General features: G+C 40.6%; 2 protein-coding genes across 2 annotated transcripts in view; both read right to left on the reverse strand.

The window, feature by feature from the left end:
* Positions 1 to 1,744: 1,744 nt before the first annotated feature.
* SMURF2 (SMAD specific E3 ubiquitin protein ligase 2) lies at positions 1,745 to 27,935 on the reverse strand. Its single transcript, XM_083490164.1, has 14 exons — positions 27,807 to 27,935; positions 26,658 to 26,741; positions 24,996 to 25,198; positions 22,423 to 22,507; positions 20,497 to 20,655; positions 17,224 to 17,431; positions 16,104 to 16,207; positions 11,417 to 11,531; positions 10,223 to 10,401; positions 9,457 to 9,594; positions 8,910 to 9,030; positions 6,886 to 7,087; positions 5,810 to 5,885; positions 1,745 to 5,324 (listed from the first exon to the last, which is right to left on the reverse strand). Exons 3-14 carry the CDS (start codon positions 25,042 to 25,044, stop codon positions 5,225 to 5,227), a joined length of 1,536 nt encoding a protein of 511 aa, XP_083346290.1. The 5' UTR covers positions 25,045 to 25,198; positions 26,658 to 26,741; positions 27,807 to 27,935; the 3' UTR covers positions 1,745 to 5,224.
* The window catches only part of LOC310700641 (E3 ubiquitin-protein ligase SMURF2-like), a 49,140-nt gene continuing 49,011 nt past the window's right edge, over positions 27,807 to 27,935 (reverse strand). The window contains exon 5 of the mRNA XM_083490618.1: positions 27,807 to 27,891. The gene's annotated coding sequence lies outside the window, so the exon portion shown is untranslated. The remainder of the gene's footprint in view (positions 27,892 to 27,935) is intronic.

Raw genomic sequence — 27,935 nt, forward strand, 5'->3', positions numbered from 1 at the left:
TGATGGTGCATTTAGATCAAGACTGGGCATGTTTAAAATATAAATTCTAGCAAATTTAGTATCAATTTCACCCCCCAAAAAAGGTGCGCATTACATTAGAGTAAATGTGATATTTTACGACCACACTTGGAACACTGTGTACGTTTCTGGTCGCCTCACCTCAAAATGAGCTGGAAGAGATTCAGAAAAAGGTGATGGAACAAATCCCCTATGAGGACAGTTTACAATATTTTGGACTTGAGAGAAAGGGGAGACATGATAGGGTTATATAAAATTATGCACGGCGTGAGGAGAGGAGAGACAAGCTTCTCTCCCTGTCTCTTAATGCTAGAACTCTGGGATATCTAAGGAAGCTGAATCTTGGCAGATTCAGGACAGAGAAAGAAAGCAAAAAATAGGGCTGCCATATGTCCGGATTTCCCCAAACATTACCGGGAGCTCAAAGGTGGAAGTGGCGTCCGGGAGGGATTTCTGGAAGGAGGCAGTTTTTCCTGGATCTTTTAAAGCAAACAAACAAACAATAATCCGGTGGTTTTTACTTTTTGAAATACGGCAACCCAACAAAAAAAAAACTTCATGCAGCACATACAGTGGTACCTTGGGTTAAGTACTTAATTCATTCTGGAGGTCTGTTCTTAACCTGAAACTGTTCTTAACCTGAAGCACCACTTTAGCTAATGGGGCCTCCTGCTGCCGCCGCGCCGCTGCTGCGCGATTTCTGTTCTCATCCTGAAGCAACCCGAGGTACTATTTCAAGGTACTATTTCTGGATTAGCAGAGTCTGTAACCTGAAGCGTATGTAACCCGAGGTACCACTGTACTTATAATTAAAACATTCACTCTCACAAGAAACAGTGATGTCCACTAACTTCAAACAAGGATTAGGCAAATTCATGGAGGACCAGGCTACTAAGCACAACTGTTGGTGGCAGTATCCTTTTGAATACTAGTTGCCAGGAAGCACAAGTGTGAATATCCTGCTTTCCCCATAGGTACCTGCTTGGCCACTGTGGGAATAGGATGCTGGGTTAGATTGGCCATTGGCTGGATCCAGCAGGTTCTTCTTACGTCCGTATATTAAAGGAACATCAATGAACTGACCTTCAAAAATTTCATTTTTTCTTCATGTAACACAGTGGTCACAGCTGCTGCAAGCGATTATTTTTCCTCCACATAAAGCTGCTGTTAAGCATATCCAGGGAGCCTCTGCACATATCCTCTTTAAAAACACACAAACTAAATTACACGATCACCAGTGTTGCTTTTACTTAAAAATGAAGTAAATGCAAAAAAAAAACCCAGTTTTTTTAAAACCATTGATGCTGTGACAGTGCAAACAGCATACAATTTTATTGCTCAACTTCTGCATGAGTACATACTTTTTAAAAAAAAAACAAAAAAAAAACATTTTATACAGATGTATTGTTAAAGCTCATGTAACAGCTTGGTGAAAATACAATGTATATCAATGCTAAAAACACTCTGCAATAAATACAATAGAAATGCAACTAAAAAAACAAAAAAAACCCACCTGTCAGTCTGTGGAAGAAGGAAAAATCATACCAAATATAGACTAGTTTTAGCTATAGACAAAGCTCTTAGAATTTGGCAGAGTCGGAAATCTAATAAAGAGATTGTGTTAAGTACAAACTGCACCTGTTCTCTATATGGTGCGGTTTAAAGTCTGAAGCAACGGGGTCATGCTACATTATGATGTATGATATAGAAGCAACGCTTTTACTTCCATTAATGCAGCCAGTTTTAATGCACCAGAGGTTTAACAGATGTAGTGTTGGGGGGGGGACATCCTGTGTGCTCTGGACTCCAGTACAACACAACATTTTGGTAAAAATATGATCGGTTTAGGGAAACTGAACCTATGTGCAAAAAAATAGAATACATACTGTACAAAGCACCATTACAAAACTTTACATCTAAAAATTAAATCTGAAACACAACTGAGTACTGTATATCTGAATCCTACAAAATAGTCACTATATTAAAAAAAACATTCATTTCTGAAAAGGAAGCATGGAAATGTGAGGTGACATCTCTCTTATAACCATTTAATGCATCTCTCTTAACCACTTAATGCAAATTTAGGATGGATGAAAAAACCGTGTAGGAAGAGGGACAAGCTGGAAATAAATATTCACATTTAAATCTGGGTTGAAAATCCAAAGGTCTTAACATAATATTGGGTTTAGCACTTGTCGACGGGAAAAGTGGCATGGCCGTGGGACTACACTCAATGGGTCTAGAGAAGCTTCTGACAGGTTGTGTGATTTAAAGCATTTTAATGGTTATGCAGATAAGAAGGCACTCAGGAGACCCGATATTCAATTTGCATCTGTCTGCTCAGTGTAGCAGTCAAAGCAATATGCAGAAATGTTCGTGTTTTGCCTATTAGAATCAGATTTTGCAAAGTTAGCCCTGTAATGACGGAAGAATCTCTGGACACAATGTGTTTAAAGCAGGACGACAATGAAATTGCTCTCAAGTTTTGATCTCAGACCCGACTCGAGTCCGCCTTATCAAAACCCTGTAACGCAAACTCCTTCCCGGAGACCTGTCAGTGCGGTCTGTCACAGGCTCTCGTTAATCGTTCTGTGGTTATTAGGCTACATCTCCTTATGAAATAATACAAGATATTGTAAGATGAGCAGTGGAGGCCACAACATTCAGCACAATCTGATGCAGAACAAGAGGCATCTTCCCATGAGGTAAGGGCGAGGCTATCATCTTGGATCAAGTGATAATTTTTCAGAGAAGGAAGTACACAGCTGACAAGCAGCAAGTAAGGCCTGGTGCAAAACATGGTTAACAAGAAGCCCTACATCAACCTGTGCACAGGCAGAATGACAACTCCTGAAAGATATGCAGAACAGTAGCAGGGCTGTGGATATGGAAACCAGTATTCTACCAGCTTTTGATTTAAGACAACAGTAGAGAGAAATCAACGCAATGCTATTCCTGAAACCTGAAAGAACAGTGGAAGCAGATGGAGCTGCTCCGATAGAAAGGATCGTATCTGCCAGCCTAGAACCAGAGCAGAGTCCCTAACTGGGGCTTAGGCTTGCATTCCAAAATCCGCCTTAAGTCTACTCGGAGCAATCAATGTAGACTTACAGTTCTGCTGCAGTCCATGAGCAAAGGAAGACGAAGTCAGACTTAGCTATTCCAAATGCTGGACAATCTAATCCTAAACAGACCACCAGTCACCATTTTTTATTTATTTTTACTATGGCTAATTTGTGTAATTGCTTCATAATTCAATACGACGTAGGAGCGAGGCTGTTTCGGAACCAATGCAACAAATGGAAATGATCGTTCACCCTCGCCTCTCCCACTTCTACATCTTGAGCCTACAAGACTGGTTGTTAACGTACAACCTGCCGGATTCAAGTCAGAGCAGGCTACACACGTCTACATCTAGCGAATGTCCTTTTGACTTAACTTGCTTTCTCTTATCCCAATTTTAGACAAGGAAAAAGGCCATCTCCAGCAAAACCTTCAATATAAGCAGGGCTGTGCTAATAGTTTTCAATCTGTTGCCTCCATATACGTGGTACACTTGATCGATCATTCACACAGAAAAAGTGGGTGGTTTTAGATGGTTACTTGTGATTAATTACTACCATATGCCTTGCTGTTGTTTGTCATTCCTTGCTTTTGCATGAGAAGATGAGCAACCGAACAACTGGGCTGACAGTTCGCTAGACGTTCTCAATGTTGTTCAGCGAGAGTTAGTTTGCACATGCAAGTTCCGCTTTCCTCTCCACACAGTTGGGTACATAAAACTATGAAGAAATATCTGTGCTTGCCAGCGTACCAGAAACAACCAGCAATGATTTCAACAAGAGAAGCTGCACTTTTCACAGCAACTAAACACACTATTGCAAAGAGAAGTGTACTTATGAGCTATCCCCAAGTTACAAGCTCAACCACTTTAGTTATTGGTATATAATTCCTTGCATGACTGCCGATTAACAGTGCAATATATTTCATCTAAACGTGCCCCCTTTATTTTAACTATTTTGCATATATTTACCCTCAATGCAAGGATGATTTCTGGGGTGCTCCAGTCAGCTATTTATTGGAGCACATCAGAAAATTTACAGAAGCTCTGCTTTTAAGTCCGTTGCATCACTATTTTTTCCCTTAGTTGTAGCTAGCACAAACCCATATGTCACAAGCCATTTAAAATAAAGACGTTTTAACCTGATAATATTGTTTTGCAACAACTAATATACAATGCAGATTCACTGTATCGAAACAGAAAAACTTTGGTTGGTATGACATCCACAGAGAGTTTTGAAAAATGAACTGACGACCTGGCAGAAGGCTGTTGATATCATCAACATACATTTAGGAGTTTACAAAATGCAGCAAGTTCCATTTAAAATGGAAAGCAAATTAAAAAAAACTCAAGTATTGACTTTTTACAAAAACGCTCATTTTAAAAAATGCTAGATGCTTTAAAAAAGGGGGGTTTCCACGTTTACCACAAAGTACTGTACCAAATACAGTGCAAGTTAACTCCGACTAGGATTCTGCTAAAGAAACTGGACAAGAGAAAAACAGGAGCCAAAACCTGTAATTCATGCTTGAGAAATATAAAAATCCTTACACAAGTAACATTGAAGTTTAACTCATAACAGAGAATTAAATCATTCACTATAAGAAAACACAGTTTGTACGTTAAGTGGCCTTAATTTAAAAGGGTTATGATTTGCTTAGCCAATTATATGAAAAAATTAGAATAATCAAAATATTTTATTTAAAAAAATAGCAGGTATAGATGCTGTTCAGTATCACATGTTTACTTAAGTAGGCTGGAACGTGACTTGTACCGACAGCTATATCTTGGACCTGTGAGAATAGAAATCAGGTAAGCAAATAGATCAGATCACCTTTTACAAAAATAGTAGTCGTCTTTTTGAGAGAAGAATACTGCTGTTGAAAGGAAGGAAAAGTCAGCATTCTGTATATTCAAGATACTTGTTTTTAATAGCAGCTGAATGATTCCTTGGCAGGAGCCACAGGACATTTTCTTGAATGAAGAACTCCAAAAATTGTCCTTTCCCTCATATCGTCCTAAAGTAGAAAAGGGAGTGGGGGGAAGAAGTTTCCTATATTTCAAGCATTTAACTGTGTCATGGCTGAGGAGAGGATTTTCTGCTTGACGGAGTATAAATACAGTCCCAGGTAAGTCTGCAAATGTTCATTCCACAGCAAACCCACATGTTTCTTCAATGGCGGTTAGCAGCTTTTCATAGAGCTTCTCATAGCTTTCATAAGGAGGAATGTCTATTCGATTGAAGCTGCATGCAGAGAACAAAAGCTTTAATAGGCTTTCAATAATATATACACACCGAATTTACGTAATAAGTAATATACTTCAAGCAGGCTGCTACAGTTAAAAGAACACAGTTACCTCCCCCACCGCTAACATTGTCTTCTAAATAGAACTATGCCTATGTTGATCCGTTTTGACAAAGAATTAAAAACACACATGGTGTTTGTAAGTAATGAATGGATCAAGACTGCTGGAAAAAAACAGTTTTCCACAAAAATGTAACACAGAATCTACTGATGACTAGGCTACGACGTGCAGAAAGAAAAATCATAAATGCTTATTTCTTTCTTCTAATGGTTTTGATGATATGCTAATTATATGCAGGTAGATTATTCATAATAACCTATTTCTGAAGCTGGATTATTAATGAATTTCTTCTCTAATTAGTTGCAAATTCAATAGTCTCCATGTAGAAAAGAATGAGCATAGTAATGCATCTATAAAGCTTACCAAGTGTGAGCTTTTGGCAGGTTATTTGTGCTAGCATCAATCTGGTGAATTGTGAATAGTCTTGGACCAGCAGCACCTGCAATTGGAACAGAAATCGGGCATTACCGTCCAGTACTTTGGAGCACAACCAAAACATGTAAAAGACTGGGCAGAGAAGCAAGCTTTGGAAGGTGACAGACAAAGCAGCATCCATGGAGTGTGACCTGTACATCTCCAATTTGATAGGTGCCGATATAAGGCTTTCTAGAACGTATTAGAAAAGTGAATACTAGAAACCATATACCCCCAACCTTCCATTCCTTTCAGTATGTGAAAATGATGGCTCTGCTACACAGACACGCAAAGGGCTTTTGACTGCCCCTTACCATGTTACAAGAGCTATAAGGAATAGCTGTCAACTTACAGATTTGAAAATAAGGGACCAGCAGCCTCGAAAATAAGGGATCAGCAGCCAAAATAAGGGATCAACAATTACTTTGATAAAATACATATTTTGTTGCGTGCAAATGGCTTTAGATACCTATTAGGTCCATAAATTACCATATAGCATATATTCAACACAAAAAAACAGCAACAATTTGTTGTTGACAAAGGACAGCTGGACATAGAAAGGGCCCCATTACCTTCAGTAGCTTATTTAAGGGACATCATCAATAAGGGACAGCAGTGGGACATGGCGCTGGGATAAGGGACTGTCCCGCCAAATAAGGGATGCTTGACAGCTATGCTGTAAGGTAGGCTATCTTAAGAGGCCTTCTGAATTGAGTATCATGTGCTGCCAGGTCTTATAACAGCCAGAAAATCACACAGAGCCAGGAACAACAGTTATCAATATATTTATGATAAAATGTTGCAGTAGTTGGACTAGTAGATGCATTTGGAAAACCAGGGCATCGGGCATACCAAACAAAAACACACACAAGCCTACAGATTTAAGACTTTTGACGGAAAGTCATAGCTATGCATTTCATAATGTACTCTGAATATATCACAAATGTTACAAAATTGAAAAAGCAGTAACTTGGGACTGTGGACAGCGATTCAAAAGAAATTTGCTTTTGTGCTTTTTTTTTAACCTTGTAATGCTTTGAAACCCTGCAGAGGTACTCTGGATGACCCAGTCACAAACTGCAGTAATCGGGCTCTCCTTTCTTCATCAAAGAGCTCCACGGCTTTCCAAAACCACTTCACAATGTTGCTGTCTGGCGTGCAGTGTTTTAACCTGGTGTTGGCCTTCCAGTCATTAACATCTATCTTCCCAAGGCCACAAATGATGAGCTGTTCATAACGGTACAAATATCAGTCAGTGGAGGACTGCATGCAGTCAATACACCCCAGCCCCAGCCCCGCAAATCTGCTACCAATAGAAAGTTATCCCTCTAAATGACAAAACTTTTCTTTTTCTTTTCTTTTTTTTTTAAAACTTTTGTTATATGAAATGTTGGCCAGTAGGAAATGACAAGTCAGTTTAAGCTTGCAAAGTACATAACCCTAGTTTTCTAAGTGGAATAGCAAACAATATAGTCAGCTTTATCTGTGCATTATAGAAGTCTTAGAAATAAGAAACAGATTTCACCGAAGGTGAGCAGCGAACAGATCCACAGCAAGCCCTTGCTACCCAGGCCCCTTTTGGCTTATATGCAGGCTTCTTGGGCTGGTTTTTCCTTCTCCCACACATTCTATTGCTCTACAACTTTCTAACCCTACTGCCATGCATCTCCATCATCCCTTCCCGGAAAGAGGGTGAGAGGGGGTATTATAGCGTGCAACATTTAAAAGGGTTGAGATGAGTGGTTGGGAGCAAGGGCAGCAAAGGGAGAAAGGCAGCCTAGCCAAGAATAAGGTCTTCATGGGTTTTGTATAGGGGAAATGGGTGTATCCATGTTCCATTATCACCCCATCTCTCATGCACTGTGAATTCCCCTCCTGCCCCAACCAGGAGCAAAGCATATAAAAGTCTCATGTGTGTTTGCCTCTCTCACATGCCCTGCTTGGCTGGCACACATGCACAGGACAGTAAAAATGAGAGGTGTGGGTTTGCGCCTCTCTCCTGTCCGATTATTGTCTTCCAAAGCAACTACTCTATTCCGAACTTAAAAATGGAAAGTGTAACGCTGGTGGTCAACAAAAGAGGTTTAAAGACTCTCTCAAGACAAATCTAAAAAAAATGTACTATAAACACCAACAACTGGAAAACACTGGCCTGTGAGAGCTCCAGATGGAGAACAGCCTTTACCAAAGGTGTCATGGACTTTTGAAGATGCTCGAACTCAGGACAAAAGGGAGGAATGAGCTAAGAGGAAGGCGTGCTTGGCAAATCCTCACCGTGATCAACTCCTGCCCGGAAACCTATGTCCCCACTGTGGAAGGACGTGTGGATCCAGAACTGGCCTCCACAGTCACTTACAGACTCACTGTTAAGACCGTGTTCATGGAAGACAATCTTACTCGGCTACGAGTGATCGCCGAAGGAGAAGAGGGCAATGAAAGAGTTCCCATGGGTGTCTTGCATGTTCTGTGCTATCTTCAGCAAATGGGACTTATAGTAGGGTGGTTCAGACACCCTCCCCAATATGTTCTCTACAGGAAATAGAATATGTTTATCTATGGTTACCAGAAAATACTTTCCTACAGAGGCACATTTTAGTTTCCAAGATATCCTTTGACTCACACTGCACAATTTAGGTTTTTTTCTGCCCAACCATTAAGAACTACAAAATTTTACTATTTAAACTTTTATCATCCAGCGCTTATGATACAATATTAAGAATCTGTTTCTTAAAGGAATTGTAAAACACTCAAAATAATGCTAAGGGTAATAAAAATAGCCCTCCAAAGTATGTGATGTATTCTATCAAAAATAGCATTTTAAAGTCATTAACTAGCAAGACAAGAGTATTACTAAGAAGCCTGTCTACAAAACGTAAAGAAATAAGGAATCCCAACCCTTTGGTGATTTGGCATGTTAACCATGGTTAAAATTACTGCAAATCCTCCATCCCTAGAAGCATTGGGGATCAACTTTGCATACGCAAAATTTAAGAAGAATGCTTTTTTTCTTGTTACACTTGATGACCTAGCATATCATTAATGTACTGACCTCTAGCTCCTTCTCATCAAATGTCTTCAGCAGATGTTGTGGGATTACTTCATTAAATCCCTTCTGCAGAGCCAGAAACTGAGCTTCAATCCCTCGTAAAAATCGCCAGTTTACATAAAGTCTGCAATAAATTACAAGTCCTATTTGTAGAGGAGTGTCTTCCCACTCAACAACTTAGATGCTTGATCCCAAGCTGCAAACATTACTACAAACTATTCAACCAAGCATCTATATAGACAGGCTAGAGGCCGTGCAAATGTTGTTGGAATAGTTGGACTAAAACTCCCATCAACCCCAGCCAGCGTAGTCGGAGATGAAGGGAGTTATAGTTCAGCAACATCTGTAGGGCCAAAGTTAAGCAGCCATTAACATGACAAAGTCACTCTATTAATTTAAGCATACCATATTACCCTCTGCACAGAGCACTGTAACAGAAACCTTTTGGGGTTTTTTAAGACTATGCCTGATGTGCTCTGGTCCATGGGGTCACGAAGAGTCAGACACGACTAAACGATTAAGCAACGACAAAGACTATAGTTTTTGATACCTGACGTATTCCTTTTTACTCTCCTCTGTGACAGGAATGCTTTTGCCATTAGGTTTCAGTTCATGTTGTATAATTTCACCATATGCATTATGTTCCACACAAAATGTATGGTCCAAGACTCCGGTAGTATCGTTCTCACTGAAGTACAGAAAGCAAAATTATATGAATTCTAAACGTCTCAGGCATACCTAACCGTACATCCTATAGCCTGCCGTTAAAAAAAAACAACAAAAAAATTTGCTTATACTGCCTCTAAGAATCCAATACTCTGGAGGGTGGGTGGGTGATGTATTCTTTAACATGAAAGTACCCCAAAATTGTTTTATTCCATGATAAAAATCCCCTCTGATTACAAAGCTTGTGGAATGCTCAGAAGTAACAAGGGAGGACAGACCCTATGTGTCAGCACAAGACTAAGAAGGCCATTCTATAGAAAACTATGGCCAATTGTAGCCTATATTGTGGTTCCCTAGCCAGTCCTATGCAAAATACACACACATACCTCAAGTCACCCCATCCTGGCTCAGATTGCCTAAAGCTGGCAGGCTTCCCCAATGGGGCTACCAAATGTGTCACGTTACATCTGTCCCAGTCTTTCTAATAATGATTTGGATTAGAAGACTTAAGTTCCCATGGCTCACCTATAGTTGTTGTTGTTTTTTTAGCAAAATTTATATTCATAGCCTGCCCATTTATAGCAAATGAATTAAAGCAGAATACAACCATTATAAATGATAAGCATCATTTCAAAGAGATCAGTACATACAGTATCCATACTAAGCTGTTGTGAAGATCTGGGTCAACCAATTCCATGTCATCCAACGTAATTGGCTTTCCTAGCAACTGCTTGTAAAAAGGCAATGTGAAGCCCCCATCAATATAATGTCCGTGAAACACAGCCATCCCCATGATCCGTCCAACAAAATGGAAGTAGGATAAGTGTTCCTAGAATTGAAGGGAAAAATGTACTCATGCCGGGGTTCTTGGCTTGATTCCAAAACTGATGAAGCATTCAGATTTTTCAACAAGAACATTTTCTTTCGTATGCAATAAGATTTACTTAAAAGTTACAATGAAGAGTCCGAAAAATAAAATAAAAAGCTTTAAAATATGTTAAGGTGCCTGCTTCACTTCCATCAAGACTATCTATCTATCTATCTATCTATCTATCTATCTATCTATCTATCTATCTATATGAGACTGTACAGCCCCTATTGCAAGATTTGTTGTGCTGCATCACAATACTGGCTTGTGAGCAAAGGTGCAGCCCCTAGTGTTGTATAAACTTCCACTTTCACTTGAAAACACTTCCTCTAAACAGCTACAGTGGTGCCTCGCAATACGAAATTAATTCGTTCCGCGAGTTTTTTCATCTAGCAAATTTTTCGTCTTGCGAAGCACGGTGTCGGAAAAGTTTTGGGAAAGCTTCAAAAATCACCAAAAAACTCAAAAAAGGCTACCACACCGCGTTCTATGAGTTGCTCCTCAAAGTCAAGTCGCAACTGTATTAATGGTTGTTAAGAAAAAGGAAACAAACTTGCAAGACGTTTTCGTCTTGCGAAGCAAGCCCATAGGGAAATTCGTCTTGCGAAGCAGCTCAAAAACCGCAAAACCCTTTCGTCTAGCGAGTTTTTCGTCTTGCGAGGCATTCCTCTTGCGGGGCACCACTGTATTCTTAGGATTACAACACTTCCTCTTATATTTGACCTCAAAGTTTCCTGCTACAACTTAACACCTTTATTTCTTGTCTAAGGTTTAACAAACCTGCAGCATTCATTAATTTTCATGATTATACCCTGCACTTCAAAGCAAAAACAAAAAGGGAACTCCCAAAGCAGTTTCTATCTGTTCTAAAAAAGAAGTTGAACGTCACTAAAGTAATTCAGATTTGCATAAAGCTAGCACACCAAAACTATTAAAAAGGAAGTGCTGGCCACAAACATGGGGTACATTTCCATACCGGGTTAACAGCAGAATCTGGGTTTATCTGTAGTGTATAGATGTCATCACGCGAATACTGGAAGAGGCCATAATACGGATTCAGCATTTCATGGGAGAGCAAATAGAGCCATTCCCTGAAGAAAACAAAACATTTTAAGGGTCAAACACTGTTAAACTGATGCAGAAAAACACAGGTCTTCAGTGATAAATAATTTCTTAATCAATGACAACAGAATGTGGTAATGGGAACAGCATTTATTCACAACTGTCTCATAAGCACATTTTCAGAATTTCTTGTTTCAATTTCTCTCAACTATTTCTCTCAACGTCTTGCTGACGTGTCCAATCTCTTTAGTTGCATATGTCAAAAGCTGTGTGCTGTATAACTGCACTAGCTATGCACAGTAATCGGTTGTGTGCCCTTTATTAACAGGGTGTTGAAGATGGGCTTGAATTGGGGGGGGGGATTTGAGGGGGCAAAAAGAAAGGAAGCAACTATTTCCGTACCTTGCACCAGAATAAAAAGATGTAAAACAAAGAACCACACAGGGAAGGAAGCAGTGACAAAGAAAAACTTATATAGAACGTGACTTACCCTCCAATAGGGTTGCCATATTTCAAAAAGTAAAAACCAGGACACCCCCAGAATTGTTGAGCTTGCTTTTTTGAAAGGAAACCCCAAAGTTGTGGAGCTTTTTTTTTAAGACAAACCCCAAAGTTTGGCATGATGGTAACTAGAACCCCTGTTTTGCATGCAAAAGTTCTCTAGTTCGATCCCAAGTGTCTCTGGTGACTGGAGAGCCCTGGTCCAAAACCCTGGAGAGCTACTGCCTATCTGTGTAGACCAGTGGTAGTAGGATTGCCATATTTCAAAAAGTAAAAACCAGGACACCCTGAAAGTTGTTGAGCTTTTATTTTATTTTTTTTAAAAGAAAAAACGCCAAGATACCAACGATTTCTCGATTGACTTGCCTAAGATCCAGGACAAAGCGACACATTTTGGGAACCACCACCCCCGGAGGCATCAATTCCGCCTTTGAAATCCCGGGAAAATGTCCAGACGTATGGGGGACCAACCCTCCGATGTTCCTGAGATGAAAATCGGGGTGCGTGTCTTTTGGTGCTGTGTTCCCACGCAAGCCGGAACACGGTGCCAAAAGACACATGCCTTTGTGTGCCATGCCACTGCACGAGTCAGCTGGCTGCCTCCCCTGCCGCAACCACTACCTGGCAGTTGCTTGTTCCCTTACCTCTCTGCTCGCTTCTTCCGCCTGCGCTGCGCCTCAGGCCGCCATGACAGTGGCGGCAGCAGAGGGGCCAACAAGAGGGTTGCGCACATCCACTCCAGCAGGGCTGGGCCTGAGAAGGCAGTAAGAGGTCCAGGTGTGCCACACCACACCTTAGCTTGCTTCCTACTACAGTGGTACCTCGGGTTAAGAACTTAATTCGTTCTGGAAGTCCATTCTTAACCTGAAACTGTTCTTAACCTGAGGTACCACTTTAGCTAATAGGGCTTCCTGCTGCCGCCACTGCGCAATTTCTGTTCTCATCCTGAAGCAAAGTTCTTAACCCGAGGTACTATTTCTGGGTTAGCAGAGTCTGTAACCTGAAGCGTATGTAACCTGAGGTACCACTGTATAAGATACCCTTGCAGGACCACTGCAATTGCAAGCGCTGGTTCATCCTCCTCCTTGAGATCCGCGGCGGCGCTGGAGGGGGGAAATGGGACATCCCAGAATCAAATCAGAAGCCAGGGGGGCTTCTGAAATTCCAGGAATGCGCCAGGGGAATCGGGACACTTGAAGGTTATGGCATGATTCAAGCAGGGGTGAAAAGACAATCTTTTTTAGATAAAGGGAGCCATTGTTGTCTTTCATTTATTAACAAAACACACAGATTTGCAAATGTACAAGAAGGAAAAAGAATAAAAAATATGTAAAGAAAGTTTTTAAGATAATTGTTCCAATCATAAACAATGTTGGAGTATCTATATATTGTTAAATGTGAAACTTAAGAGCTTAATTGACATTCTAATTCACAGTTCTTTTGGAAGACTTTAAATTAACTGAATACAGACCTTCTACTGTTTCAGCCGTGTGAATATGACTCTGATTGTGATATATATATGTATATATATATATTTTAAAATGTCCAGTAGCACCTTAGAGACCAACTAAGTTTGTTCTAGGTATAAGCTTTCATGTGCATGCACACTTCTTCAGATACCTTCTTCAGATTGTGATAGTCACACTGAATGCAGTTTAATGCACTGTACTGAACAGATATTAACTGTATGCTGAAATATACCCATTACCTGAAGGACTATTACTTTAAAAGCTTAAAATTTAAAGTGCTAAATAAATTTGCTCCAGTTGGTAAATATTGGTATAGCTAACAGCAAAAAAATTCACAGAATTTCACAGCGCTTCTGAGATTTACTTTCCTGGCACGGGTCACTAAAGCTCATTGCCAACAGGCCAGCTTATGCCAAATGGAATTGATGGCAGACTCCTCAGATCACCCGAGAGAACACGCCTCTGCTTCTGGTCTTTGGAATTGATAAGTAACTGAACTACAACGATTTGTTCAACTATTAGTTGTCCATAATGAAAACTGGAGCTAAATGCAGGTGCCTTGGAATTTAAGGAGAGGGAGGCTCATATCCTGTGGTCTGCCAGTGGAGTTAGGGGGAGGAAAGAGAGAAAAGACCCACTGGTGATGTTACAAGGAACCCAATAAAAACATCTGCTGGGGACCTCTGAGCAGCAAAGTTGAGGGCAGATATTGAAGAATAAAAACTACCCCTGAGTGGCAGTCTTAACATATCTGGATGTAAAAAAAAAGAATTCCGTTCAAACAATGTGATAAGAAATGCACCTGAAATCTGAAATTAATTGCTAACCTTCATCCCTGTTACCCTACATGCTTTGAGGCAGTTTTGGGCAAGCCATTTCCACTTGCCCTAAACCAGACATCAGGTGTGGGGGCTGAGAAGGGAAGGCCTTGGCTGAAAAGGGCTTTGTGGGCACTGAAAAGGAATAGTCTGTGAAGGAATAGAATTTTATGTCATTTTGTGGTGGGCTTCTGGTTGGAAAACTTGGGCTGCAAAATGGTTACTTTTGGCTTTAAAGAGTTTTGTGCATATGGGAATAAAAAGTTCAAGGTGAGTTAAAAGTGCCAAGGGGTATCTTGCTCACATCTGCACAGAAGGGTCAAAGATTTATCCTGACAATTAAGGGGGAACAGAAACACAACTGAAACACTCCTCCTGATTCGCTAACATATTTGGTGGAGAAGTGAAAATATTGTGTGTAAGTCAAGCTAGGAAGCAGCCTAGTTGGTCAAAAGGTTGCGGAGTCGGAAACTTCAAGAGTGGGAGTTGAGAAGCTGCAAGTGAGAAAAGGACCAAAACCATGAAAAATGTTAAGAGAGCAGAGTTGGATACTGCAGGAGAGAACTACGAAGGGATGCAGAAGCTCAATTAAGGGATGCAAATTGATGAGTATTGGCTTAGTTAGAGAAACATTATAGAAGAGGTATAGCAGGATGCATATGTTTGATCTTATGGATAGCTATTCAAACTGTAGAAATAGTTCCCTCCTACTAAAGACATCCACTTGGTGGCAGTGGTGAAGAAAAAGGAGGGGTTGGTGCTTGGCTGATTTGCTTCCCTTCCCTCTCATGTTCCAGGCTGTAGCTTGTGCTCTTTCGCACAGTCCCTTTTGTGAACAGAAAAGCCACAGCACACTAAAAACACTCCACATAATATTGTTTCACAATCAGAGGTCAGAGCCTACTTGCATTGCTGATTCTGAAAATGTAGTGTTGCACTCTCCAGCCCTATTCTGTTACTTGGAATTACGGCAACTTAATGTTTAGTCCAAACACACGGCAGAAAAGATCTCATGGTATGCAGCAAGCAGGGAAAGGTCATTCCCATTTCCTTGTTGGTTTGAAGCCTACACGAACCTTCCTTCTTGAAAGAAATTATTAACACAGAATGCAATTCTTAACATTGCAAACCTTTTAAAAAAATTTTTTTTAATTGCAAACTTTCTGTTCTCTAATCTATACTAACTAGACGGGGAAAAATCACAACATATTGGAGCCAAGATTCCATTCCGGGAGTGGAAGAAGACCACCATTCACAGAACAGTTTTATCCAGCCTGTTACCTTGAAACGGATATGCTCAACAGAGTTGACAAAGCTCTAACATCATCCGTTAAACCCTTACATACAACAATTGATTTCCCCATTATTAATCATATTTTACCATTTGTAGTATGTTGAGTGTTGGCAGATAACATGCCTTGAGTGTGTAAGACTCCTTGACATCTCAAGGTCAGTAGGACCACAAATTACATAGAGAGGTTCTTCTGAGAGTAAGAAAAATTGTGGCTTATTTTCTAAGAGTAAATATATACTAATGCATTCATTCAGTATAAGATGGCAATCAAAATAAGGGGTGGGCTTTGAATACAGGCTACTGCTAGAGATGAATAAACTTGGGGAGCCATGAGATAGGGGGTGGGGAGAGAACCAGCATAACTGTTTTCCCCTCTCCCCAGACTTGCCATATATCACAGAGCTCTGCTGTTGTCAGTGCCTTCACATCAATCTCCAAGTATCAGAATTTATTTCAACAGCAACTCTGAATGCTGCTTGATCCTGGTTTAGGAGACAGACCTAAGGCATTATTATTTACCTGGCAACTCCTCCATAGTCAAGGCCTTCTTCCCCACGAAATTTTATCATTAATCTCTTCCACAGGTCTTTGGGCCTCATCTTCATGACTTGTCTGTAAGACTCCTGGAATTACACCAGAGAATACATTTATCAATATTATCATAGTCCTTACTCTGATGTTCCTCTGCTCAAGATCCTAAAGAAAGAACAAATCAGAGTATCCAAAACTTACAGCAGGTGGCATCATAATATATAAGCAGGCATGTGAGGATCTTTTGTCATTGCCACATGCACTTAAAAATGCCTTTTAACCTGCAGGGGTATATTGCCCATTTTCTTGTGCAGCTTACATGAATTGCTAATGTTTTGAGATTATTCTGGGTGTAGTTCTCCGGACCTGAAAAGTAGTTTGGCATAATACATTTGTGGTGAGAAGGTTTTCACAATCCCTGCTGAATGAGAGCACAAGAAGCAATCCTGGTCCAACATGGCTGGACGTTAATTCCTTACAGCCACAAGAAAAGGGGGCAGTTCATACATCAATGCACTGAAACCCGTTTGCGCAGCCCGATTCTATGCCAATAAAATTCAGGCACTTGCTTTATATCATGGGTAGGCAAACTCAGGCCCAGGATCTGACCCAATCGCCTTCTAAATCCGGCCCACAGGCGGTCTGGTAATCAGCGTGTTTTTACATGAGTAGAATGTGTGCTTTTATTTAAAATGCATCTCTGGGTTATTTGTGGGGCATAGGAATTCGTTCATCCCCCCAAAAAAAATATATATAGTCTGGCCCCCCACAAGGTCTGAGGGACAGTGGACTGGCCCCCTGCTGAAAAAGTTTGCTGACCCCTGCTTTAAATTATAGATTGTGCTTCCAAGAAAGCATGTATAGGACTCAAGCTTAGATTCAGTAAAATGATGCCTGACGATACATGTCGGATATACACAACGAATTAAGATTCAGCCTCCTCACTTTATCACATTGCTCACCATGAAATCTCAAAAAATGTGCTGTTGTTCAGATGTTTCCACATAATCTTTGTCCATTTACATTGCCAAAAAAAGCAAGAACCATCCCGGCGGCAGGATGTTCCCCCGCATTATTTAACACCTAAGATAACTCTACCGAAAGTTACCTCAAAAATTTCTTCCCTGGAGACTTCTATCCGGCAGTGTCCAGCTTGGGGCTGCTGCTGGGATAGCTCCTGTCTCAGAATCTTGAGTTTCTGCACAAGGTCCCGCTTATACCTGGGCACAGTCAGGCACTCGGCCTCATCTGGAAGCTGGCAAAGCGAGACTACCTGCTGCTGCTGCTGCTGTTGATCCTTAAGTTGGTTCTGACGACTGAAAAGAATGGCAGCTGCTGTCAGTAATTCAAGACTTCCCATTATCCCCCCCCCCCACAACAAATTAATATGCCTTTCAACCAACATTCTGAGGCAAGTGTAACAATGGTTTCTATGCAAGTGCCCTGCTTTTCCACTAATGTTTCCTAAAGGAGACTAAGAACATATCCATCTGCCTGTCTTGATCGTTTTCAACCAGCTTTGAGGGGTTTTGAACATTTCTGCTAAGCAGATTGCAGCACCATATTGACAACCCGCTGCTCAAAAGCTCTTTCATATTTGTTTTGCATGTTTTATCGATGTTCATGTGAATGTTCAGGGTTAGTTCGAGGCACAGTCAATTTAAATTTGATACAGCCTTACATTTTAAAGAAGAATTCGCTTACAAAAACGCTTGTACAGAACATTTGACAAAGATTGTACCTGGGCTAGTCGGGACCACAGGATTGTAAGCAGATTGGTAAGGTGAAAAGGGAAACAGATTGACATGCACTCAACAGACACAAATAAATGACTATTTTTTATTAGCTATTCTAAAAAATGTATTGAAATGAAGTTCAGGTTGCAACTGGGGAAGGGGGGGGGAAACCTTTATAAAAAATATTTTCTACGTGAATGTTCCTGGAGATTTGTCATGCCAAATTTTGCTGCACAGTATGTTCTGCGCAGGGAAAGGAGCGTTGAAGTGGCTGCGAGGAAGGCAATCTCCAGGTTAAATGGTTCAGCTTAATCTGCAGTTCTGCAAAATTCTTCAACACATGGGCTGCATGTAAACTCAGAAACATGTCAGGGCTGCATGTAAACTCAGAACAGCAGGCCTTGGTATCCTTACTGAAAGTAAAAGTAGCTATGTTGCCTACAAGAAAAGTTGGAAAAGCCATATTAGCGCAACAAAATCTTTGGGGGGGGGGGACCATTGTGTGTTCCTTTTTCCCAGCAGCCCTTAGTACCACCTGAGATCTGCATAGAACTTAACTGTGATTCATTGTGACATGCAAATGAAGCTCTTGTTAACGGTTTACTGGGAATGCCCAGGTTGCCCAGGTGTGAGTGTGGGAAGTGAACCTCAACTCCTTGCTTAACATTATGTCCAAACCAGGGACTGCAATTTGTTCCGCTCCAAAATAAACTGCAACTGGTAAGACAATGTTGGTTCTTGGGGCTTGGCTAATTGGTCCACATTCACCATGAAGATCTGTTTCCAGCTATGCCCTTGGGTTGGGGTACAGTGGGATTGACTTACACTTGCCATGATAACGAGTCATGCCTTTTGCTCAGTTATCCATCCGTCTGCCTGGACAGCACTCAGTATGTCAGCAACAAATTATTTACACCCAGTCCACTTTATGCTGAATAATTTAAAAATTGGCTTTTCTTTTCTTTTCTTTTCTTTTCTTTTCTTTTCTTTTCACACTGACCTCTGAAGTTTCTGTTCTTTCACTGCACAATTCTTAAATTTAGAGTTCCCTAAATTTAACACTACATGCTAAACTTACGTACTTTGAGATCGGACAGGCAACTGAAGCCATGTATAACTTCACTGTGACAGATACATTTGTTTTTTTTAACTAATCTAAAGCTTTGGATATATCGAAACCACAAAAATTATCTCCTCTTTAGTGAAAAGAAGGGAGAAATTATCTTCACATATCTCGCCTTACTGTAGCAGACTGGAGAAAATTTATCAGTCTGAGGACTTTGCTGATGACACTGTTGGACTATTGGTTGGATTTCTGAAATCCTTTCATAATGAAAGACAGATGTATGAATGAAAAAGCTTAAATGTTGTAGCAATAGGCTGAGAAGTGCAAAAAAGATCTGTGACTTTTCAGCTTGAGGTTTATCCTACTGAAAGACAACCTGAAGGTTGTCACAGCTATCTTGGAAATCTATAAGGATCACAATTTTATAGATGTCAATTGGTTACTGCTAGGAAACTGAAAATTAAAAACAACAACAAATGCAAATTACTATCTTAGAATAGTAATATATATTTTTTAAAATTACATTCTTCTTCAGTAGGTAACTACAGACTCCTCAAATATCACACGTTATATTTGAATTCGCTTGACATTCTAGCCAAGAGATGACCACAGCCCTGAGATTTTAATTAACTAATGTTTACTCAGAGTAGACCCATTAAAACCAGTGGGCCTAAGTTAGTCGTGGTTGTTAATTTTAATGGGTCTGAGTAAAATCCCCACCCCCCAAAATTTCCAAACAGATTTGATTCTGTAAGAAATAGCTTCCAAAACTATGTGCATATTTGCACATAAGGTACACTAAGCGTTTTCAGATATACTGAAGACAATTTAACTTTTACTTTTTTACCTTCCACAGCCTCCCTTCCTATAAAAAAGTGGTTCCAGAGTCTCATCACTAGTCTAGCTCTGCGGATTCTTATGCCCAGTCACATTCTAACCACCCAGCTTTTGTGGAGTATTTACTTAATGCTATGCAGGTGTTTCCCAAAATAGCATTTAAAAGGTGTTAAAGCGAAGAACAATGAAATAAAATTCCAGGAGTGTCTGAACAAATGGATCGCTCTGTCTAGACAATGGCAATTTTGATTTATATAGTCTCTTCTGCTTTTGGAAACATGGCGAACAGAGTAAAGCAAGGAAGGCATTAAATGCAGAAGTGAATGGAAAGAAGAGCTCAGATGGTGACGAAAAGGCCATTTTATTGCCCTATGTGTTTCAGATTAAAACTCTTCCTCAAGGGCAACTGAATCAGTTCTTTCAAAGTGAAACCAAAAAATCTTGCTGCCAAGAATATTTCAAAGCACTTATTTTGTATTGGTTTAAAATATTAAAGGCAGACAATGCAGACCACTAAGCTTCTGCAATGCCTTGTTGTGTCATTATTCTTCCACATACTCCCTCAATAATATATATTTCAGATTGCTTCTCCCCAGGACTACAAAGTCTCAAGAGATCTTAAGTCAACACAAAGGAGTTATATAACCCAAGGTGGCAGAATCAACCTATTGCACATTCCCAGAGAACCACTTTCATGCTCCAAAACATTAATCTGCATGTGCTGGTGACATCATGAACTCACTTTAGAACCAGGTGCAAGTTAGCCGATAGCCGTGGATCTGTGAATTGCGTTGTTCTGTTGTTATGGTCAACAAAATAAACTCTGCCTGTTGCTGTATTCCGGATCTCCCATCCAGGAGGCAAAGGACCAAGCTCTTCACAATTGATGTTGCTAAGATCCCTGCAAAAACAAACATAAAAATGAGAGAGAGAGAAAAAACCCTCAGTATTTGGCCTCTGAGCCAAACCAGTGTAAAAGTAACATTACAATTCCATGAAGCCTGAGAGTATGCATTGTTTCGGAAACTTGATCTATACAGCTGGAATGTCTACTCTCAAGGAGCAAGCCCACCAAAGGAAAAGAAAAACGTACTCTCAGAAAAACATCCCGCTACACTGGTCTTGGAAAAACTGTTATCGCACAACCTATGTTTTTTGCTTTAAGAAGAAAATAACTACATCGGTAATTAATGGGATACTGACTTAAAACGAAAACAAAATCCTTTTTCCTACAGGAGCTGCATGTTCTTAATGCCAGTTTTTAAAGGACATCGGAATAGTTCTGTTTTTTTTAGAAACAGTGGAAGGCGGACAGACACTTTTGTCAATACCGGTGTTTTCCATGAAGATTTATGCATGTGTGCCACAGACAATTTTCGCCAACTAAGAAAACTAGCCACTAGATGTCGTAAAAAATCATAATCCCAGAAGGGTTGTGTCCAGTTATTGCATGACTAAAAAGAAGGCAATCACACAGTCAGGTGGAATCTACAAACACATAAAAATCGTTCTGAAAATGGGGTGTTGTTTTTTTGTGTTGGTTTTTTTAAAAGCAAAGCATTTTTAAAAATACATTGAATTTTCCTTAAGGCTCACCATCGCTATCTAGTGTCACATTGTATGTTGCACTTAAAACACACTTAAAACATTTTATTTGCAGCTGTGTAGCAGCTGAGCCCTCAGTCTCCCTTTCCCTCCTCCTGGTCCCGTCCCCCCCACAAATGCTCTCCTGGAGAGTAGGGAGCCTGAACAGAGCTGCTGTGGAAAGGGAAGAAATTGCCTCAAATCAGGCAGGGGGATCTGGGACTAGTGATTTCAGGCACTCCATCACTAAAGCTCCGTATAACACAGCTTTCACTGGACAGGACCTCCCAATCTACTAGAGAGATTAAACATCCGAACCTGTAGCAATGTTTATATCATTCATATCCCATCTTCCTTCCAAGGAGCTCAAGAAGGGTGGGATGAGAGACAGGGACTGGACCAAGGTCTCTTAATGAGATTCATGGTCGAGTGGGGATTTGAACTCGGATCTCATTGGTCCAAGTCAAACACTCGGATCACTACATCATGCTAGCGCTGCAAGGAACTGAACAAGTTAGCTCTAAATATGTACTCAGCAGGTGATTTACCAAAATTATTTTATGCCCGTGTCAATTAATATTAAAAGAAAAAATGCATAATCAACATTTCAGCGACCAGCCAGCGCTGTGCACACTGTTAAAAAATATTTGAATATTCTGTGCCCAAAAAACCTCCCTTAGAATTCTGAGGCAAGTTGATAAAAATATGCAAAAGTTCCGCACAGGTCTGTTTTAAACTACTCACTTCACACAGAAAGGAAAAGGATGAAAGGCACTAAAATCTGATCAGTGAAAAGTCTTACTATGTCCCTCTCAGATCTCTGTGAATTCACTAAGCACTGCAATCGCTACATTGCTTCAGAGTCTGGGGCTCTAAGCTTTCTGTTTCTCTTGCTTTAAATTATATCAGAGCTTCTTAGGAGTCTGAATTTTCTGATACCACTTCCAAAATCTGGGCTTGCACAGGTTCATAGATAACATACCTCCTGCCAACAGGCTATTATAGCCAATGTATATATTACTAATTTGATTTGTACAGCAACTTTATTTAACTTACAGCATCAAAGGACAGATTATCCGCTTACCTCGGTACGCGTGGATCATGCCATGTGCTTACACCAGTCTGGGTATGTAGGAAATACACCTGCCCTTGTTGAGTTGTCCTTTGCTCTGTTCATTCAGACGTGCCAATGTGGAAACAAAAGATTGCTTCGTTTACTAATGAAAATCCCATGCAAAAGGTTAACAAGTTCACAGACTTGAAATAACTCTATAAATTCCCTTCCCCTCGAGATTTGTCAAAACCTGAATGTCTTTGCGAAGAACAGTTAAAAAGACTTTTGTGCTTGGTCTAGCTTTAACAGCCAGAGCAAAGCAAGAGTAGAGGTAGCTTAATTTTTAAACAATATATTTCCCCAGTTGGCTATTGTATTCTGGGCTGGAGCCAACAAAATTGTTCCCTTAGCAAAACGCGTTTCTGCCGACTCAGCAGGACATTTCCCCCTCTTTCCCCTGTACCCCTCATCTATTCTGGGGGTTTCCCCTAATCCTCTGGAGCAGCTTGGGGTGGGGTTGAAACTCTCACTTTAGAGGTTACGTTTTCATGTATTCGCCTTATGATTAGATCATAGGGCAGGAGACATATACACAGAGAGGAAGATTACGTGGAAACACTGAGCCATAGCAACAGAAGTGAACTGCAACTTAAAGTGGGTCTCAAAGGATTTTGAAATATTTTATGAACTGAAAATTCTGAAGAATTTCTTTGGAAGTCAAGGGTAGTATAATAATACACGAGTTATTTTTTCCTGAGAATTTTTAACACACATGGAGTTACATTCTTAAACTGGTATAAAAAGTTAAAGATAAAGGACCCCTGGACAGTTAAGTCCAGTCAAAGACGACTATGGGGTGCGTCACTCATCTCACTTTCAGGCCGAGGGAGCCGGTGTTTCTCCACAGACAGATTTCCGGGTCATGTGGCCAGCAAGACTAAACTGCTTCTGGCACAACAGGACACGGAAATGCAGTTTACCTTCCCACCACAGCGGTACCTATTTATCTGCTTGCACTGGTATGCTTTTGAACTGCTAGGTTGGCAGGAGTTGGGACAGAGCAATGGGAGCTCACCCCATCACATGTATTCAAAGCACCAACCTTCAGATCGGCAACCCCAAGAGGCTTAGTGGTTTAGACCACAGTGCCACCCGAAGCCCTAAACTTTACCTAAACTGGTGTAACGATAGAGGATCATATTAAGCAGAAAGTTAGAAATTTGCATACTTATGGCCATACCATAAAATACCCTGGACTGGATCCAGACTGAATTAGCCATTGCTAACTTGTTCCATTAGTTTCAATAGGCCCAAAGTAACACACTTTGGTCAGTTCCAACCCATTGCTTTGTACTATAGGATATGTCTCTTAGAATCCTCAGACAGCTAGGTATTTTAAAGGTGTTTATTAGCCTTCAAGGATACAATGAAAAATGCAACACCAAAACTTTCTCTCAAAGAGTGAGAAAAGCTTTGTTTCTTGTATTTCTGCACTGCCTTTCATGCAATGGCATTAATGGTGGGACGTAACCTGGAAGTGGTTAGCATTTAATGCAGTTCTCTAAGGCCATTCCCAGTTCCCTCATATCATCTATTGATACTCTGTGCCATATGTCTCCATCACCATCTGCAGCAAAGACTCTGTTCATTAACATGTCTTCCTGGATGTTTCATTAACGCCTGCCCATTTTATTCCTCTACAATGTCTATACAAGGGATCGGAGAGGTACACCAACCAGAGCCAGGTGCAAAATAGTGGCTCATCTGGGTAGTCATAAACTAAGAATTTAAAAACTGGGTGCTTCTGAGCCTAGGAATTTGTGATCAGACCAAGTTCTCAAGTCTTTTCACCCAAAATACCAAGTTTTACACCAAGCATAATTTAGGCGCAGGAAAGCTTTAAAACTGTTGCTATTGCTACATAATTACGATTCAGAAACCACTGCGGCCAGAGAAGGTTTTATGTTCTGTGAGCAAAGCTACCAGAAGCTGAATTCAGATAAAAAAATTTAATCTTTATTACCAGTCCCTCAGACGTGCTTAATTTGGGAATGCATTTCAATTATAACACAGATTTTCCTACACATGTACATTGGCATGAGATATAGCTGGAGTGTGCTTTCCTGGACAATAAACATAAATTTGTTGTTTCGTTTTTTTAAAAATAACATCTTTAAGCCTTTGAGAAAGAAACATACACAAAATGTGGTTCTTTCTCTCTCTCTCTCTCTCTCTCTCTCTCTCTCTCTGTAATATCACCTATTCCATTCAAAAAGTTTTCTGTTCTTCCCTCGTCTTGCAGTGAGACTGATTAAATTAGAAGCCTGAGATCTGGACTAGTGAATTTCACCACTCCATGGTTCAAGTAAAAGAAGCAACGATCAGAATAGGAATAAACAGGATTTTTCTCTCACACAGCAAAGCTCCAGCACTATACTACATCCATACAGTAATTAAGTCACCAGAGCTGGACTGAGACCAGTATCATGAAAGCATGAAGGGGGAAATCCCTCTCATTAGATCTTCAGAATAATAGTCGTTTGAAGTACATAGCCTTTGAAAAACAGACAGACAGATAGTTGTGCAGTTTTAGAAATGCGTACCATATCCTTCCGGTAAATCTGGAGGCGTATGTAGATGGGTCCTGCTCATGTAATTCCTGTGCCTCTGAGACCTCACTCTTCTCTCTGCTAGCCTGGGATCTGATGCCTGTCCACACGTCGCGCCATTTATTCCCGTAAGCGGTGTGTTCTCATCCACAAAGCAGCTCAGTGGTCGACCTGGACTTGAATATTCTGATGCTGGCCTGTTAACAGTAATAATGTTTTTCAGACCTCTCTGTTTTAGAGAACTGTCTCTAAACCATAGATTGCCAACCGTTTTGGATGCATGGGGCAATTTGCAAATGGGAGAAATTGTTCTAGGCAACCACACACCCTCAACCGTACTCTCTGGCTAAAAAATCACCCTTCTTTCAAGACTCATTTCATCAGCAAGGGCAGGGAATTCTGAGCAAAGTCCTCTGTGAGTACATGTATGCCTGCGGTCACCGTACTGGTGACTCCTAAACTGTGGGTAGCTTCAATTAAAAAGTTATGCATCACTGATATAATACACATGCCGAGGCAACACACAAGTTTGGATTCCAATGCTATTCAGAAGCATGGTAATAAAAATCAAGTGCCGCTTGTGGCCACAAGATGCCCAGAGCTACTTTGCAGAGAAACATATGCCCTGCTTGTATCCTATTACAAACAGAGCAAGTGGGAGAGCGTGCAGCGATAAAGGACCTGACAATATATTCAACAGATGCACAATCTAACAACATAATACGGAATACTTAAAACCAAGTAAGGAGCCAACAGAAAACTGATGTGTGACAACTAATGTACAGACTAATCCTCACTGAATGAAATAATGGCCCGATGGCAGCAACTCAAAATATGGACCAGTCCCTTCTCCCATATTACTAAATTACTTTCCACAAGGAAAACTATACTAACCTGGCTCATAACCAAGTGTCATTTATCTAATACAAAACAGTAATGCCAACATTGCCTTCTTATTTTATAGTTTTCATTTGTGAGGGGCAGGGAACCTTTGGGGGCCAGAACCCTATCTGTGGGGCAGGGGAATGGCCTTGCAATATAAACTCTAGTCAGGAAAAGGTAGATAAAGGTAAAGAACCCCTGGAAGGTTAAGTCCAGTCAAAGGCGAGTATGGGGTTGCAGCGCTCATCTCACTTTCAGGCCGAAGGAGCCGGCGTTTGTCCACAGACACTTTCCGGGTTATGTGGCCAGCATGACTAAGCTGCTGCTGGAGCAACGGAGCACCGTGACGGAAACCAGAGTGCACGGAAACGCTGTTTACTTCCCCACCACAGCAGTACCTATTTATCTACTTGCACTGGTGTGCTTTCAAACTGCTAGGTTGGCAGAAGCTGGGAAGAGCAACGGGAGCTCATCTGGTCGCACAGATTCTAACTGCCAACCACAACGCCACCTGTGTCCCATTTATAAACTCTAGTAATGCATTGCAAGTCCGTTATATCCACATCCGACTCTGTAAGAGGGATATAGGAAGGATTTACATTATAGGAGCAGTATTTGGGAGGAACCTCTATTTGGTAGATGTGGAACTGAGGTAATAACTAGCAACAATTTCAGGGAATGATGGGCTCCTACCAATTAAATCCACAAGAAGCCCAAGTGCTCAGCTTGAGTCACTGAAAAATTTACTGTACAGTGTTCTCTAATAATTCTTACCGTGTTGGTCGCTCCCACTGTGTTGTTCGTGTAATATGATTTAAATACTGAATTCTTCCAGAGGCCGTCCTCCTTTCTTCCCAACTAGAATTATACATTGAAAGAAAATCACCATATTTAGAAGAAGTTTGTTTTAAATAAGTCTTTAGCCAACAGACACCATAATATGAACATTACGTTTGGCTAACTATCCACACTATTTTTATATTACTCATTTTTATTTAAAGAAATATACAGTTAAAAATAATGTTAATGTTACAGAGACAAGCCATAATATAGGGCAGTAACATCAGGGCTACTAATCAACTTCTACAACACGGCTACTACTAAACTTCAGAAGTGCCCAACTACTGGTACCTCCCAAATCACAGGAGAGGACCTTCCTAAGGGTAGGGGCCACCAGGGATAAGGCCCTCTTTTATGTTGCCAGTAGGTGGCATTCTGCATATTGCAGAATGCGCCATCAGAAAGGCCTTCTCCATATATCTGACTGTATAGGGGGCTGTACAGAGAAGGACAGTACTTTAGCTAACCTTGACCCAAGTTGTTCGGGGCTTTACAATGCCACCTAGAAGATCATGAGGTTAACAGTGCATATATCATAGTTGCTGAACTGACTCTATCCAGAAAGCCGGCAGTTGGCAAAGCAACCATAGTTAGTAATAGGTACTCCTTGCTATCAAGGTCATTCGCCCATCAACTGAAAGTGATAAATCTAGCAGCACCCCCAAATCACATACCTGCTCTTTCAGGGACAGCAGTGTTGAGGGTAAGCAAACATACAAGTTACTGGATGTGGGGACTTACTGTGTCTATCTTATCAGGATTTAGTTTCAGTTTTATCAGAATTCCCAACACACACACACACAGTTTCTTCTGTTGGTGAAGTTGCCTTCTCCAACCAATGCTGTCCAGATGTTTTGAACTTCAACTCTCACCAGCCATGGCAAATGTTCAGGGATAATGGGAGTTTGTAGTCCAGTATTTTCATGAAGTTAAATTGCTGGTTGGCATCTCTAACTCCAAAATAAGTCTACATGTAAATATTTTTTTAGAGCACACTAGTATTCTTCCCTCCATTTTTCATCACTGCAAATATCAGACAAATATGTAAACGGCATTTATGAAATGTAAAAAGTGTTACCTTACCCATCAGGTAGATCATTGTCAAATAATCTACTGCAGTCCACAACTTGCCCTCCAGTACCTATCCGGTCTCTGGATTGAAGACTTACTAGCAAACAAACAAACAAAGGCCAAAATTAGAGGTATGACAAT

This window comes from Podarcis liolepis (genome assembly GCF_965112155.1).
Source record: "Podarcis liolepis genome assembly, chromosome: 2".
In the NCBI taxonomy this organism is placed as follows: domain Eukaryota; kingdom Metazoa; phylum Chordata; class Lepidosauria; order Squamata; family Lacertidae; genus Podarcis; species Podarcis liolepis.

Coding starts and splice junctions, on each gene's coding strand:
- SMURF2 (XM_083490164.1), bottom strand. CDS start 25,044: ATGAGCAGGACCCATCTACATACGCCTCCAGATTTACCGGAAGGATAT. Junction 16,208..17,223: donor CCAGGGAAGAAATTTTTGAG/GTAACTTTCGGT, acceptor GTGTAATTCCAG/GAGTCTTACAGACAAGTCAT. Junction 11,532..16,103: donor GACTATGGAGGAGTTGCCAG/GTAAATAATAAT, acceptor TGTTTTCTTCAG/GGAATGGCTCTATTTGCTCT.